Source organism: Macaca thibetana, chromosome 6, assembly GCF_024542745.1.
Source record: "Macaca thibetana thibetana isolate TM-01 chromosome 6, ASM2454274v1, whole genome shotgun sequence".
Lineage (NCBI taxonomy): Eukaryota > Metazoa > Chordata > Mammalia > Primates > Cercopithecidae > Macaca > Macaca thibetana.
Genome location: NC_065583.1, coordinates 69,374,222 through 69,388,928, shown reverse-complemented (window position 1 = coordinate 69,388,928; position 14,707 = coordinate 69,374,222). Strand labels below are relative to the sequence as shown.

The following is a 14,707-nucleotide window of genomic DNA, read 5'->3' as shown; positions in this document are numbered from 1 at the left end:
TTTAAATATAAAGACATAATTAGGCCTAAAGTAAAAGGATTAAAAGGATATACCATGCAAACAGTAAACATGAAGAAGATATGGTAGAATTTATGCGTGTGCATATGTAGTGGACACAGAGAAGGGAGTATTACCAGAATAGAGGGTCATCAGTTCACCAGGAAGGAAAAAAACCTACATATGCATACCCCTGACACCAGAACTCCAAAATAACTTGAAGCAAAACCTGACAGAATTAAAGGAAAAAACAGACAAACTCACAATCACTGTTGTATATTTTCACATCCCTCTCTCAATGACTACTTGAAAAGTAGGTAAAGAAATTAAAAAAAGACACAATCTGAACACTATCAGCTAACTGCATCTATTCAACACCCAGTAACTGAGACTCCTCATTCTTCTTGAGTCCACAGATTATTCATTATTGAAGACCATATGCTAGGCCTTAAAACAAGTCTCAATAAATTTCAAGGGATTAAAACTGTTCAGAATTTTTTTTTAACCACAATGGAATTAAATTAGAATAATAATAATATTTGTAGAAAATCCGGAAATATTTGGAAATTAAACACACAACGAAATATGCCATCATCAAAAAAATGACAAGATAAATTAAAAATTATTTTGAACTGCATAATAAAAACAATGTCAAAACGTGAGATATAGTTAAAGCATGACTGAAAGGGAAATTTAGAAATTTTTGCTTATATTGCAAAAGTAGAAAGGTTTAAGATAAATGTTATCCTAAGAAGATGAAAAAAAAGGAGCAGGTAAAAGACAAAATAAAAAGAATAAAAAGTAAAGTCAATGAAACAGACAACAGATAGCAAAGAAAACGCAACATCTAAAACCGTTGTCTGAAAAAAATAAATAAAAAACAAAAATGAGGAGAAAACACAAATCACCAACATCAGGAATCAAAGTGGTGATATCACAACAGATTTCACAGATGTTAAAAGCACATGAAGAATTATAAACAAATTTTTGCTGAAAGATTTGACAACTTAGATAAAAATGAAATTATTTTAAAAGCATAAATTATCAAAACCTACACATAAGTATAAAATATGAATATCTCAATATCTGCCAAAGAAATTGAATTTGTAATTTAAAACCTTCCGCAAAGAAAATTCCAGGCAAAGATTGTTTCACTGGTGAATTATATATTTAAGGAAGAAAAAAATGCTTTTATATTAACTCATTCAGAAAATAGAGGAAGAAGGAATAGTTCTCAAATTATTTTAAATGACCAATATAATCTTTTTACCAAAAACCTGACATTACAGGAAAATTACAGATCAATTTTTCACAAAAACAAAGAAAAAAATCTTAACAAGGTAATGCCAAGTAGAATCCAGCTACATACTAAAAGGAAAATATATCACGACCACAAGGGGCTTATGCTAGGAATGCAAGGATGTATCATTCAAAATTGAATCCATTTAATTCCTCCACGAACACAGTAAACCCATATAACAATTATCTCAACAGATGCAGAAAAAGTTTGTAATCAAACTCAAGACCCATTCATGATCAAAACTCTTCACTAACTCTTAGCAAACTAGAAATAGAAGGGATATTTCTCAGTTGTGCAGCTAGCATCATATATAATGTGACAAACTGAATGCTCTCCCTTTATGAAAAGGAGCAGTCAAGGATGTCTGCTTCCTTACCACTTGTATTCAACATTGTAACTCAACACTGTACTACATGATCTAGCCAGTATAATAAGGGAAGGAACAGAAATAAAAGACAGAAAGACTAGAACTCAAGGAAAACTGTTCACAAATATGATTGTAACTGTAGACAATCCTAAGAAACGGCCCCCCACCCCCGCAAAACCTTCTAGAGCTAATAAGTGAATTTAACAAGGCTTATGGGGTGGCAAGATGTAGCATCAGTATTTTTAAAAATCATTTGTTCTATATACTAAAAAACAACTGAAAAATACATTTTCTGAAATGTAACAAAATGAATTATTCTGTACTGAAAACTACAAAACATTGCTGAAAGAAGATAAAAACAAATGGATGAATAAGGTATTTGTTTTCTCAAAATTGATCTATACATTCAACATAATCACAGTCAAAAGTCTTTGGGGGAAGGCGGTAAAAACTGACAAGTTGATTCAAAAATTTAGACAGAAATGCAAAAGTCCTAATAAAATAGTTAAAACAATCTTGAAAAGAAAGGGGAGAGGGAAAGCAAAAGTTGGAGAATTTACACTGCCTTATTCAAGTCTTACCATAAAGCTACAGTAACTGAGACAACATGATGGCTTAGGGATAGACAAATAGATCAATGAAACAAAATTGGCTCACATGTGAGCAGTCAATTCTTTTTCAACAAAGGCCACAAGGCATTTTAATGAAAAGTCTTTTCAAAAATGGTGGTGGAACTGGATAGACTACAGGAAAACAAACCTTTCAATCTCTACTCATCCATATACAACAACTAATTCTAAATGGAACACAGACCTAAGTATAAAAGCAAAATCTATAAAGCTGCTAGAAAAAGATGTAAGACTATCTTTGTGACCATGGGGTAGGCAAATACTCCTTAAGATTTAAAAAAAAAAGGGCCGGGCGCGGTGGCTCAAGCCTGTAATCCCAGCACTTTGGGAGGCCGAGACGGGCGGATCACGAGGTCAGGAGATCGAGACCATCCTGGCTAACATGGTGAAACCCCGTCTCTACTAAAAATGCAAAAAATTAGCCGGGCGAGGCGGCGGGTGCCTGTAGTCCCAGCTACTAGGGAGGCTGAGGCAGGAGAATGGCATGAACCCGGGAGGTGGAGCTTGCAGTGAGCTGAGATCCGGCCACTGCACTCCAGCTTGGGTGACAGAGCGAGACTCCGTCTCAAAAAAAAAAAAAGCCTTAACTAGAAATGAAAAAACTGATACATTGGTCTTCATCAAAAATTAAAAAGTCTGCTCATGAAAAAGCAATGTTAAGAACATGAAAATGCAAACCACAGCCTGGGAGAAAGTATTCACTCATAATATGGATATCTGAAATAGAACTTTTATCCAGAATACATAAATAACCTACAGATGAATAATAAAAAGGACAAACCCAATTAAATTGGACAAAAAATTTGAACACTTCAAAAATGAAGATAGATGAATAACCAATAAGCACACAAAAATGTGGTTAACATCATTAGCCATGAAAGAAATGCTCATTAAAACCACGATGGAATGTCTACTTCGAGCCTAGTAGAATGACGAAAATTAACATAGCAACAAACTCAAATACCAGCAAGAACTGGGGCAGAACAAGACCCTCTCATATCTTGTTAGTGGGGTATAAAATGATCCAACCTCTCTGGAAATCATTTTGGTAGTTCCTTATAAAATTAAACCTGCAAATACCCTGTAATCCAGCAATTCTACTCCTAGGTATTTGCCCAAAGCAAAAGAAAACAGATTCCACACACATACTTGTACATAATGTCTATAACACAATGGCAAAAACTGGAAACAATTCAAATGTCCATCAAGAAGAGAATGGATAAAAATACTGCGGTGCATTTCTACAAAAAATTTAAATAACCACTGATACCATGGATGAAGCTCAAAAACATGTTGAGTGAAAGAAGCAAGGTTTTAAAGGAGTATGTATTGTGTTATTACATTTATATGAAGTTCAACGAGAGAAAAACTAATCATAGAAATCAGAACAGAGGGCCAGGTGCAGTGGTGCACGCCTGTAATCTCAGCACTTTGGGAGGCTGAGCCCAGTAGATCACTGGAGGTCAGGAGTTTGAGACCAGCCTGGCCAACATGCTGGCCATCTCTACTAAAAATAGAAAAATAGAAAAAATAGAAAAATTAGTTGGGTGGTATGGCAGGTGCCTATAATCCCAGCTACTTGGGAGGCTAAGGCAGGAGAATGGCTTGAACCTGGGAGGCAGAGGTTGCAGTGAGCCAAGATTGTGCCACTGTACTCCAGCCTGGGTGACAGAGAAAAAAGAAAAAAAGAAATCAGAACAGCAGTTGGTTGTGAGGGTGGGCACTGACTAGAAGGAGCATGAAGGAACTTTCTGGATTATGGAAATATTCTATATCTTGACTGGCAGGATGGATAGATTATGGATACATTTGTCAAAATTCATTAAATGGTACACATGAGAGGATTTGACTGTATGTAAATTTCACCTCAAATTGCCTCAATTTTAAAGGCTGTTAAATGAACCTCAGACCACTCGACTAAAAAATGATTAAATTTCCAGGCCCACTACAAATATTTGCTCTATAATATAACTGAATTATAGTAATAACAACTTTATTCTATTTCCCAATTTTTATTTACAAATGAATGGTTCCATTTATTTACTATTTTTCTAGGAATGTTTTTTAGCTTCTTCAAAACTTATATATAGGATTTTTTTCTAATTTTATTTTACTTTCTCCTTTTTAAATAAATTAATTGTACTACTGACATTTAATTGAACTCATAATGCTTTAGAAATAGTTATAAAAACTGAATGCTGTTTTAAGATTTAATATCAAGTTGCCAAACCTTGTGTATAACAAGTCCTTCAAAGAAAATGATTCCACATGGAAAGGTAAAAATGTGGTGGCAAAAGATTTACCCATGACTGTGCCGGATCTAATCTTGGGTTCTGTGCCTTTTGAGTAAACTTCTTCAATGAGGTCTGATTCTTTCATATCTAAACTTCCTTTTTTTTAATGGAGTTGGGGGAAGGTGCTATCACAACAAAGGAAATTTTCATTAACTTCTGCTTTAAATTGACCACTAATTTAATTAGGTTGCTAAAAAAACATTACAGAGTAATTAATACATCTGTGAGGGTGTACATGGTTTAGTGACTATTTGCAGGTTTTCTATTACAAAAGAAAGTCATCACTCACAATGATGCACTACTGATAAAATACATACACATATACACGGGGTTAATTTCTAATTGAAAGGTAAACATCGAAGACTGACAAGTGTCCTTAGTGTCCCACAGCACAAAAGGTCCTGGTGTGAACCCCTGGTACACTCCGGAGTTCTTTCCTAATCTTTTCTTTTAACCTGATGTGGCATTCACAGCTGTCCTCTTGTCACCCTCCTGCCTGGCTCCCTCAGAGCTCCCTACCTACCTACGCAGTCTCCACCTCCACTACCCAATTGTTTCATTTCCTTATCATACGCAACTGGACTTAATTCCTCCCCCTGTGAGTAATCAACACCAGACATCTAACCACCCACCATCACAAAAGGATTTGTACTTAGTCTTGGCTCACTTTAAAAAGGTGAGCCATGGTTTGGCAAATGGAGTGGGAGTAAGGCGTCTAAATCTTGATAATGCTCGTATTTAAAACACACGCACACAGAAACTTTACCAGCTCAAAGACAATTAATTTGGGGGACTGGCAATCACACCATTAGGGTGTAATTGTGCTCACACAAGGCGTTGCCTAGCAACAGAAGGAGCACGCAAATTCCAACAATGAGGTGTAATGAATCACTCACTGACTACTGTTCGCAAATGGTATTTTGATGGGAAGATATCTACATCTGGTTCAGTCTGGAACAAGGCTTCAGAGAATTGTGCAGACTCAAACTGAGAGAAGCAGCAGGTATTTCATCAGCAGCCTGGCTCTACAACAAAGGAGACTATTCCTATCTATTCAGGTAAATGTATACTTTGGTTAAGAAACAACACAAAACAAAAATATGGCTTTGAGGGCCTTGTTTGCATGACATTTTGTTTTGACTGTGCTTCAACTTCTATGGCTTCAAACATGGCTAATAAATGTCACAAATATTAGAAGGTAAATATGACAAATAAACAATGAAATAATCCTAGTTGAACTAAAACACTTTAGAAGACCTGAATATCCACATGCTACTTCAAATTCAGTGTTTTCGAATCAAGGTATAAAAAGAGTCCACATACGAACGAGATCTGTGTCTGGATCGCCTGTTGTTGGGGTCGGCTTGGTTTTTTTCCTTTTGTCTCCTTAATACAGCTTCCCACTGAGGCGCTGAATCAATCATATCATTCTCCTGCCGTATTCTGAAAGGAAAGCCATGCATCTGAAGTTAACATCTACCTGGATGGCGCATTTTAGCTTCATCCTAAACTTGCTTTTAAATGTTATTTAAGCAGCAGAAATTTTATTATGATCATTTATAGCTAAAGATGCATATTAACTGAATTAATACATCTATATGTAGGTAAGTACATATAAACACACAGAAGTATACAATACTCATTATATAAATACATGTTAATACATGTTATTTGTAGACTTCTGATTCTAATTTTCTAGCAAAATGACATGTATCAAAAATTCAATTTAAACATTTCTAAGTTTTGACTAAAGAAACTTTGGTGTCTGCTATAGAGCCAATCTTAACCGATGAAACAAAATCATGATTTTAAATGTGCTTGTCAAAAGAGTAATAAATGGTTTTACTTTGAAATACTCTTAAAAAGTCATACTAATTGTCAAGGTTTTCATCAAAAATAGGTGCCAAATATAATTCCCATTTTTTAAGATAGAAATCTAGACATACAAAAAGTTAAATATGGTGGCATAATGTATTAGCTGAATAAGATACACCATTCTCATCATGGCTGCTCACACATTTAAGAGGGAATGACAGTTGGATGCTGCATGTGGCCAGGGAAGGAATGAAAATGAGGAAAAGAGAAAGGTGGGAAAGACTTGGAAGCACAGGTGCTTGACATGTAAGATCACAGGACAGTATTACCAAATCCTCTCATTTTTTTAAAACAAGATAATCCCCAAATCTGGATTTTTAAAGTGAACTCTTCTAATTTTTAAGTCTTGCAACCAATTCTAAAGCATGATATAGACTTAACAAAACCCATGGACCACGCTCAACCTGCAGAAATTTTGGACTTCCGATGTATCAAGTCTTTCAAATAATGAGGTGCACTATCGGGGGAAGAGGAGGAGTACTTAATTTACGTGAAATACTGTCTCGAATGCACAACAATGATGCTGTGAAGCCTTTTTTTTTTTTTTTTTTTTTTTTTTTTTGGCAAACTGAACACCTGTTACTTGAATATTTAACTTCTAATTTATGTAGGCTCTTCAGAAAGCTGCTCCAGAGTGTTCATCTCCCAGGGTATAGAGAGCAGCATGGAACTGCCAGGTACTCACCCAGTACAGCCACTGCATGAGCATAACTGCTTCGAGACAAAAGTAAAAAGAACAGGCAGGCTTGGAGGCATTTCTTTCTCTGAACAGATGTCTTTTGGTTCCTCTGTTATAGCACTTAGTATAGACTGTGGGCTGGATATCTGGATTTGCTTACAGGTGCGAATCAGTGGATGGGTGACAAATACTCATTTCACATATAACTTAGACATAATGTAAAGAAAATTCAAGTTGAAAAGAACAGCACTTTGTGAGGAAGAAACTGTTTAAATCTCTCTAGATTAAAGGAGAATTGTGCTAAGTAAAAAATTATCTGTAACATACTCCAAGCCTTTGAAGTGTATGTATTTCCTCACTAAAGTTTTCATTTTTAATAGACTATTATTTGAAGATTAACAGGATACCATCATGGTATTTTTCACAGATTTAAGAGCATAATTCTTTCTCTCATTGCATATACAGAGTTAATTTAAATTGAACATACACTGCTATGGACCTTAATATTAGAAATAACTGAAGAAAACTATGAGATCATAGTTTTCTATGACTATGACTATAGTTTTCTATGACTATGAGGTCATAATTATTAATCATTCTTTGAAACAAACACTCCTATTTGAAAATGGCACGTTGGTACCCGTGTGTGCTGTAAACACACAGACACACATTTTTGTAGCCAGAACCTACACCTACAAGCCATTCTGTGTTCATGTGACAGTCAGAAACCCACCGGGCTTGTGGGTAGGGGAACAGTCCTGGACACCCCCAGGACCGAGGGGTCAGGGTTAGGAAGAGACAATCACAGGGAAGGTGCCGCACTGGCAAGGTGGCATCTCCCTTCCTACAGGAACCCACACGTGGATTGCTGGGCCCAGGATTGGACACAAAACTCAGGTCTCCTAACTCCTAACCCTGGAGTCTTTTAGGATGCAGCTTTCATTCTGAATGAAATCACTGTGCAGTTGATGGGCAGAACTAAATTTTACAATGTGAAATGTTTGTATCAGGAAGTCGGGGTGTCTATAAATATTTTTGAGAGGTCAAACCTACTAACAAAGCTGAGGCCTAACTTGGGCAAACACATACTTTTCCTAGAGTAATAGACACCGAAAAGGAAGCACAGTTACTGTATGTTCATTCTCATCTATTGTGGAATTCAGCTGGCTACCCTCATACTCAGACTTCACTCTGACGATAAAAAATTAAAACTCCTGAGACATAAGCATACGTATTTCCTGTATTCTGCTATAACAGTAATAAGGACCAAATCAGAAAGAATTCAAGATTATACATGTACCTTTACCTTTTTTTCTAACTGAAAAGTCTAAAGTGAGGGCAGTGAAACCCTGTCAGTTAATATCCTTGTGATCCATGTTTCAAAGACAGATGCCCTCTACTGGCGATGCTGTTTCATAAATATTCTAACAAGATGCATTAAAAATGTAAGAGTCTTTGGAAAGTCACAACAGAAGCACATTTTCCTGAGTAAAGGGTAGTGTGGCCGCCTTGGCCTGTAATGAAGTTTGAAATTACATCCTTACAAAAGACCTCTGGTTAATGGTGCCTCATTACAAGAATGAAAGTGTCATTTCTTCCACTGCTGAACTGCTCCAAAAAACACAGGTGCTACTTGGAAAGAAAAAAATCTTAGCCCTAGAAGCAAGAATACTGTAGCACTCTGTATTTAAGACACAGGAGATCCCTATTTTGTTTATGCATGAGTGAATAAAGAAGTCTTTAAATGAAAAAGACATGTTTCCTGTGATGATTCTGACTTTTTAAGTCTCATTTATCCTCAGGTGTGGGAGAATCCAAATGGCTTTTGCTTCTTTCTTGCTGTATTTTAATCTCGATGTACAGATTTACATCATGAAGAATAAAATACCGCAAACATTGTTTTGACATAGTACCTTTTAAAAAGTCAAAATGTGCTCTTACATCATAGTCATCAAAATCTCAAAGGGGAAAAAGAGTCCATTGTCATTTGTGTCGTGGATGTATTAATTTTCAAATGTTGTATCTAAGGTGAACCTCAATAAACTGACAAACATTTATTTCCAGTACCAATTGATCCAGTAAGCCTACATTTATCCTATTTTGTCCATTTCTCCATCTGTAACTACGGAGGGTCAACAACTGTGGTAGGAAGTATATCATAACAAGGTTTTTGTTTTTCAGTTAATATGTAAGGGAGAGGGTTGCTTTAGAATACAGCAAATTCTAACCATGTTTCAGAACAGAATTCTAATGTATTTCTTCCATCTCTTACCAAACTTCAACAATCTACTTTTCCAGACTATCCATACAATTTAGATTTTAACTGCATTTTGACATTTAATTAAAGTCTGCAAAGGTTTTGAAGATGAAATGCCATATAATCATTTGATAACAATGAAGAAAATGACTCTTCCTAGCCTCTTTTTTCCTGTCTTACCAATCACAGTCCTGACTCTTTTGCAAAATTCTTCACATTATCAAATGAATTCTTACACAAATCCCCAAGTTTTATTGTGTCCTATCCCTTTAGCAGTTTTGCTCCTAACAGAACCTTCCTTTACATAAGTTCTTAATTCCCTTCTAATTCACTGAGATAAACACCATGCTTAATGCTGAATCTAAGAAGTCTTTCAGAGCAAATGTAAAATGAAGCTTCAAGATGATACAAGCCATAAACCTTACTCCTGAGTTTTCTCCATTCCCAGCTCTGCCATTATCTGACTCAGAGACCTTGGGCGAATTGCTTATCTTTTTTGGTCAAATCTCAGGCTGTTCATATATAAAATTAACGGCAAAGATCCTTTCCAGCTTTAAAACTTGATGTTTCTCTATTTGTATTTTATTTCCAAACCAGACAGACACACTGAAAGAAACTTATACGCTTCAACTATAACATAACATTCCAAACAATTGCTTCATGTGGCCCCCTCCATTGCCAAAATTAAATCTGCAGGTCCCAACTGATTGTGAACTTGTGTTTCTCATCAACTGTACTCATTTTTTTTTTTTTTTGGATCACCTGCTATAAAGCAATCTTCTTTTTTTTTTTTTTTTTTTTTTTTTTCTAGTTTTTCTTCCCTAGGGAAATTTATGTTGGTTCCAGGCATGTGTCGACATACTCCCTTAAGACCAGCAAGCAAAAAGTTCATTTGCTTTTCCCACTGTCTCTACCATCAATAAATTATTCTTACTTGCTTTTAAAGGTACTTCTGTCTCTTCCACTTATTCCTTATGCTCCCACTACTACAATGGGCTACTTTTGGCACAATTTCCCTTTCAAACTCTCCTGTTTTCATGAATTTTTAACCTATTTTGCCCTCACTCAGTAATGTAACAGCATTCCTCAGTTGCTGCGGCTTTGTCCTTCCACAGTCATCTCTGTCAACCTTGATTATACTCTGGAAGCCCTAAATCATCCATATCACATGTCTAAATCTTGATATATCTTATTAAAGTAGAAATCAGAAACCCTTGCATCTGCAGTATGGTGAACACTGTCTGTTTCCACTAGCTTTGAATGAACTCTTCTCTCCATACCCAAAATTTTTACCTTGTTTGCAGCCCCTAAATCAGGGGCAGGATAGTAGGCAGTGCCTGGCAAGGAAGCAGTTACCTATTTTTTTTTTTTTTTTTTTTTTTTTTTTTTTTTTGAGACGGAGTCTGGCTCTGTCACCCAGGCTGGAGTGCAATGGCGCGATCTCGGCTCACTGCAAGCTCCGCCTCCCGGGTTCACGCCATTCTCCTGCCTCAGCCTCCCGAGTAGCTGGGACTACAGGCGCCCGCCGCCTCGCCCGGCTAATTTTTTGCATTTTTAGTAGAGACGGGGTTTCACCGTGTTAGCCAGGATGGTCTCGATCTCCTGACCTCGTGATCCGCCCGCCTCGGCCTCCCAAAGTGCTGGGATTACAGGCGTGAGCCACCGCGCCCGGCCAACAGTTACCTATTTTCAAGCAACATGGAAGAAATGCTTATCAGTTTAAGTTTGCTAACATCCCAAATACATTTTTTCCCTGGGGTACAGGGCCAATAAAGTTCTTCTTTACCACTCCCAAAACAAAATCCTACCAAAATTGTGATCTAGATTTGCCCTAGTCAGATATGTTGTCCCTCTTACAGTGCCAAATTTCTGACACAGAAATGTGCTTCTTCATTTTAGAAAAACAATATAAAAGACCTTATGGAACATAATTAAAACATTTAAATCTGTCTTAATCTACTATTTAGATACTATAGACATCTAGTAGACCCTAAAAGACGTCTAAAAGACCCTAATGTTGTTAGGGAGAAACTAACAACATTCATGCCAGAACAAATTCATGTTAGAAAACGTTGATTTATTTTTTGTTCAATGGAGCTGGTCCCCATTTTACAGATACTGCAGGAACTTCAGATAATACTGAGCAGTGCCAGATGTTATCAATTTAACAGGACTTGCCTGTTCAGGGTACTTTCTACTTTTCAAAGCACATCTATTATCTCCTGGATCTTCACAAACCTCTAGTGAGGTAGGCAGGTCAGGTATTATTTCATTTTGCATGTGAGAAATGAAGATTCACAGGGTAAAGTAACCAGCTCACAGCCACAGAACTCTTCAAAGCGGGTTCAATTTCGTAACACAGGCTCCCAGATTTGCATGTACATGTGTATATACACATACAACCTGACATACATGACTCAGGTTTATGATGCAAACATCCTAGAATAAAATTAGGGAAGTGTTCAAATAGTCCCCTGTTGTCAATTTCCTCTAGTTCTACTATTACCCTAAGCTTCTCTCATTTCTCTTACTGTTTTAATCCTTGGTAGGCTCCCGAGTTATTTCTACTTTTATGCTGATAGAAAAAAATGCACCAGGCTACTTCATATCACCCACTCCTCCACACCTCCCACTTCAAAATTCTAAGAGCCTAGCAACACATCAAAGTTAAGAATGACTGAGTAATTCAAAGATTATCCTCAGTGAATGCTCAAAGGACTGCTGATTTTCATCAAGAGCACAAAGAATATTTTGTAGAACCTTTTCCTTGAACGTCAAGGGTATTTTATTAAGCTCAAGACATATCTAGGTAAAGCTAGCTCATGAAATGTTTCACTCTCCTAAGTCTACTTGCGAGGACCTCCTTCATCCTACACCCTGGGCAAGTCCAGCACATGGCCATGGTCTCAAACCTACAGCAATAAGCGAGCTGCTGGCCCTTCTGATCTCAGGGACAAGATTCAAAATTCTAACTAATACAATCTAATATTCACATAGATTAACTTTATAGTGCCTTGTACTAAGTAGGCTCCCAACTTCAAGAATTCAATAGAACCAACTATTTCACAAATCAGTACAGCAAAGTAATCTCTAAAGAAAGTTTAGGCATTTTAGTTTTTAATCCTACTGGAATTGAAACACCAATTTCATTTCCCAGTACCAATCTAATCCTTCAGCTTTTAGACCATAAAACTTTGTAAGTTTTAAGGGGGGCAGGTGCTACATAAACACCCCCTAATAAATCTGGTAAAAGCTACAGACCGTATCTCTAGAAAACTACACACTTGATGCCCACATACAACTTTACATACAATTTAACATACAATTTCGTGGGGTTATGAAACCCCCAGCACCTACCCAAGAATCAGAAGTTAAGAATCCTGGTGTAAAAATAACCTAAGGTATAAAGTTAGGAAAGGTGGGAGAATGAAAGATAGGACCAAAAGAAAAGTCAAAAAAGGCTGGAAGAGGATGGAGGAGCGGACAGGTGATGCAGCAGCAGTGAGTAACTCTGGAAGTAGGTATAGGACTATGTGGCTCTGTACTTCAAAGTGCTCTCACTTCTTACATTTCATTTGATCTTTACAGTAACTCATTCAACAAAATAGATCAGTTGTTACAGCACACCTCCCCCACTCCCCGCCAACTTTAAAGAGAAGAAAACTAATACCTGAATTCGTTATACAAGTTGCCCAAGGTCAAATATCAGCACACAGCAGAACCAAGACCCAGACCCAAGTCCTCAGGTTATTCTGTGTCATATCATTGGCTTCTAGGGAGAGAGGGAATTCAGAGGAGACAGAAAAAAGAAAAAAGACTGGGAAGGAAGTCCAGGAAACAGAAAGGAACTGGGTGAAGAGAATAACATGATATAAAAAGTGAAAAGTAAAGCAAGAGAATGGAGAGGGAGATGAGCATATAGTAGAGAAACTAAAAAAGAGAAATGAAAACTTTGTGTCATCTTAAGTGTTATAATAAAAAATTGTGCCTCCAACTTCTATCTGGTTATAAAAAGAGAGTGAAAAATTATCATCTCAAACCTCAAAACCTAGAAAGCTATAGGATAACCAAACAGATCATGAGAACAGTAAAGAAAGGACAAAGTGGAAAGGGGTAAGGGAAAACATAAATGATGTCCCAAATAAAGAAGCAGGGTGAATTCCTCTGGTGTTCTAGGAAACATGGTGGGATGAAGCCCTACAGTTAGGGCACAATTAACACAAGAACCCTTACACACCAGGCCTTGTTAGGTCTGGACCCAAAGGTGACAGACAGATGGGGTGGTTTACAGTTACATTTTCCTAAAATCGAAACTAAACAACAATCTTTGCTTCTAACATTAGCCTTCCAGAGCTGGTGTGGATTATTATTTTTTAAAATTTAATGGTTGTCAAAAGCCTGTTTTGGGTAAAGTTGATTCATAAACATTGTTTTATTAACTTTTCTCTTCACACAAAATGAGAAATGTTTAAATGGTTATCCATGGAAACAGTAAAGCAGCTTATGCTCCAATGGGTTGACTTCCTGGAAAAAAGAAAACAACAACATTTCCATGGAGTGGCCTCATGTCTAACAGGAAAGACCTCGTTTTACGTTTAAAAAAAAAAAAAAAAATCCCACAGGAAGGAGTAGCAGAGGGAGCAACATCCCAAACACCACATGCAACTTCCAGAAAGTAAAAGTGACTCTGTCCAGAGTTCCAATGGACACATCATGGACTCCAAAAGAGGTTCTAAAAAGCAAATTTGCCCAGTAGTTGTCCCTCTCCCTAGGCTACAGTTTCCTAGAGACAGAAACACAGGGTGCGTCGGGGTGCAGGCTCTTGCTGGAAAGTAATGAAGCATCCTGGGACTGAGTGTACAGACCTTACGGGCAAGAGGTAGAACATCAGCATGTATAAGATTCTGTTTGCCCCATTATAGGGTTACCAGAGTCCTGTAATAAAAGCACAAAGAACTGGCTGGATCACACTGTCAGCCAATAAAAGGAAGGATGAATGAGGCTGAAGAGACTGCAGGGCTGCAGTTGAAATATCTAGACCTATGCATCCTCATGTGGGATGGGTGGGTTCTGGCAAAATTTAAGAGGCTAATAATGGGATGGAGGGGTTGGCAGCAGCACAGCATAATAGGTAAATGGCACCAAGACACAGACAGCACAATGAGTTTCTACCCTCTTTCTCTGTACCTGTTGCACCCTAATTTGCAGTGGTGAGGATCAGAACTGAAAGCTATATTTCTTCCTCTGCTCACTTTTTGCTATGCTATTGACAGGCAAACTACACCACATCTTCTACAGACATAGGCAAC

The 14,707-nt window shown here is 37.2% G+C and overlaps 2 protein-coding genes across 3 annotated transcripts in view; one reads left to right on the top strand and one right to left on the bottom strand.

Annotated features, from left to right (window-relative positions):
• Window positions 1-14,707, top strand: part of SRP19 (signal recognition particle 19) — an 823,764-nt gene that overhangs the window by 126,240 nt on the left and 682,817 nt on the right. The window lies entirely within an intron of this gene.
• The window catches only part of EPB41L4A (erythrocyte membrane protein band 4.1 like 4A), a 275,596-nt gene that overhangs the window by 34,718 nt on the left and 226,171 nt on the right, over window positions 1-14,707 (bottom strand). For both annotated transcript variants that reach the window (XM_050793057.1, XM_050793056.1), the window contains exon 18: window positions 5,911-6,030. In XM_050793057.1, coding sequence (XP_050649014.1) covers window positions 5,911-6,030 — 120 coding nt within the window. The remainder of the gene's footprint in view (window positions 1-5,910; window positions 6,031-14,707) is intronic.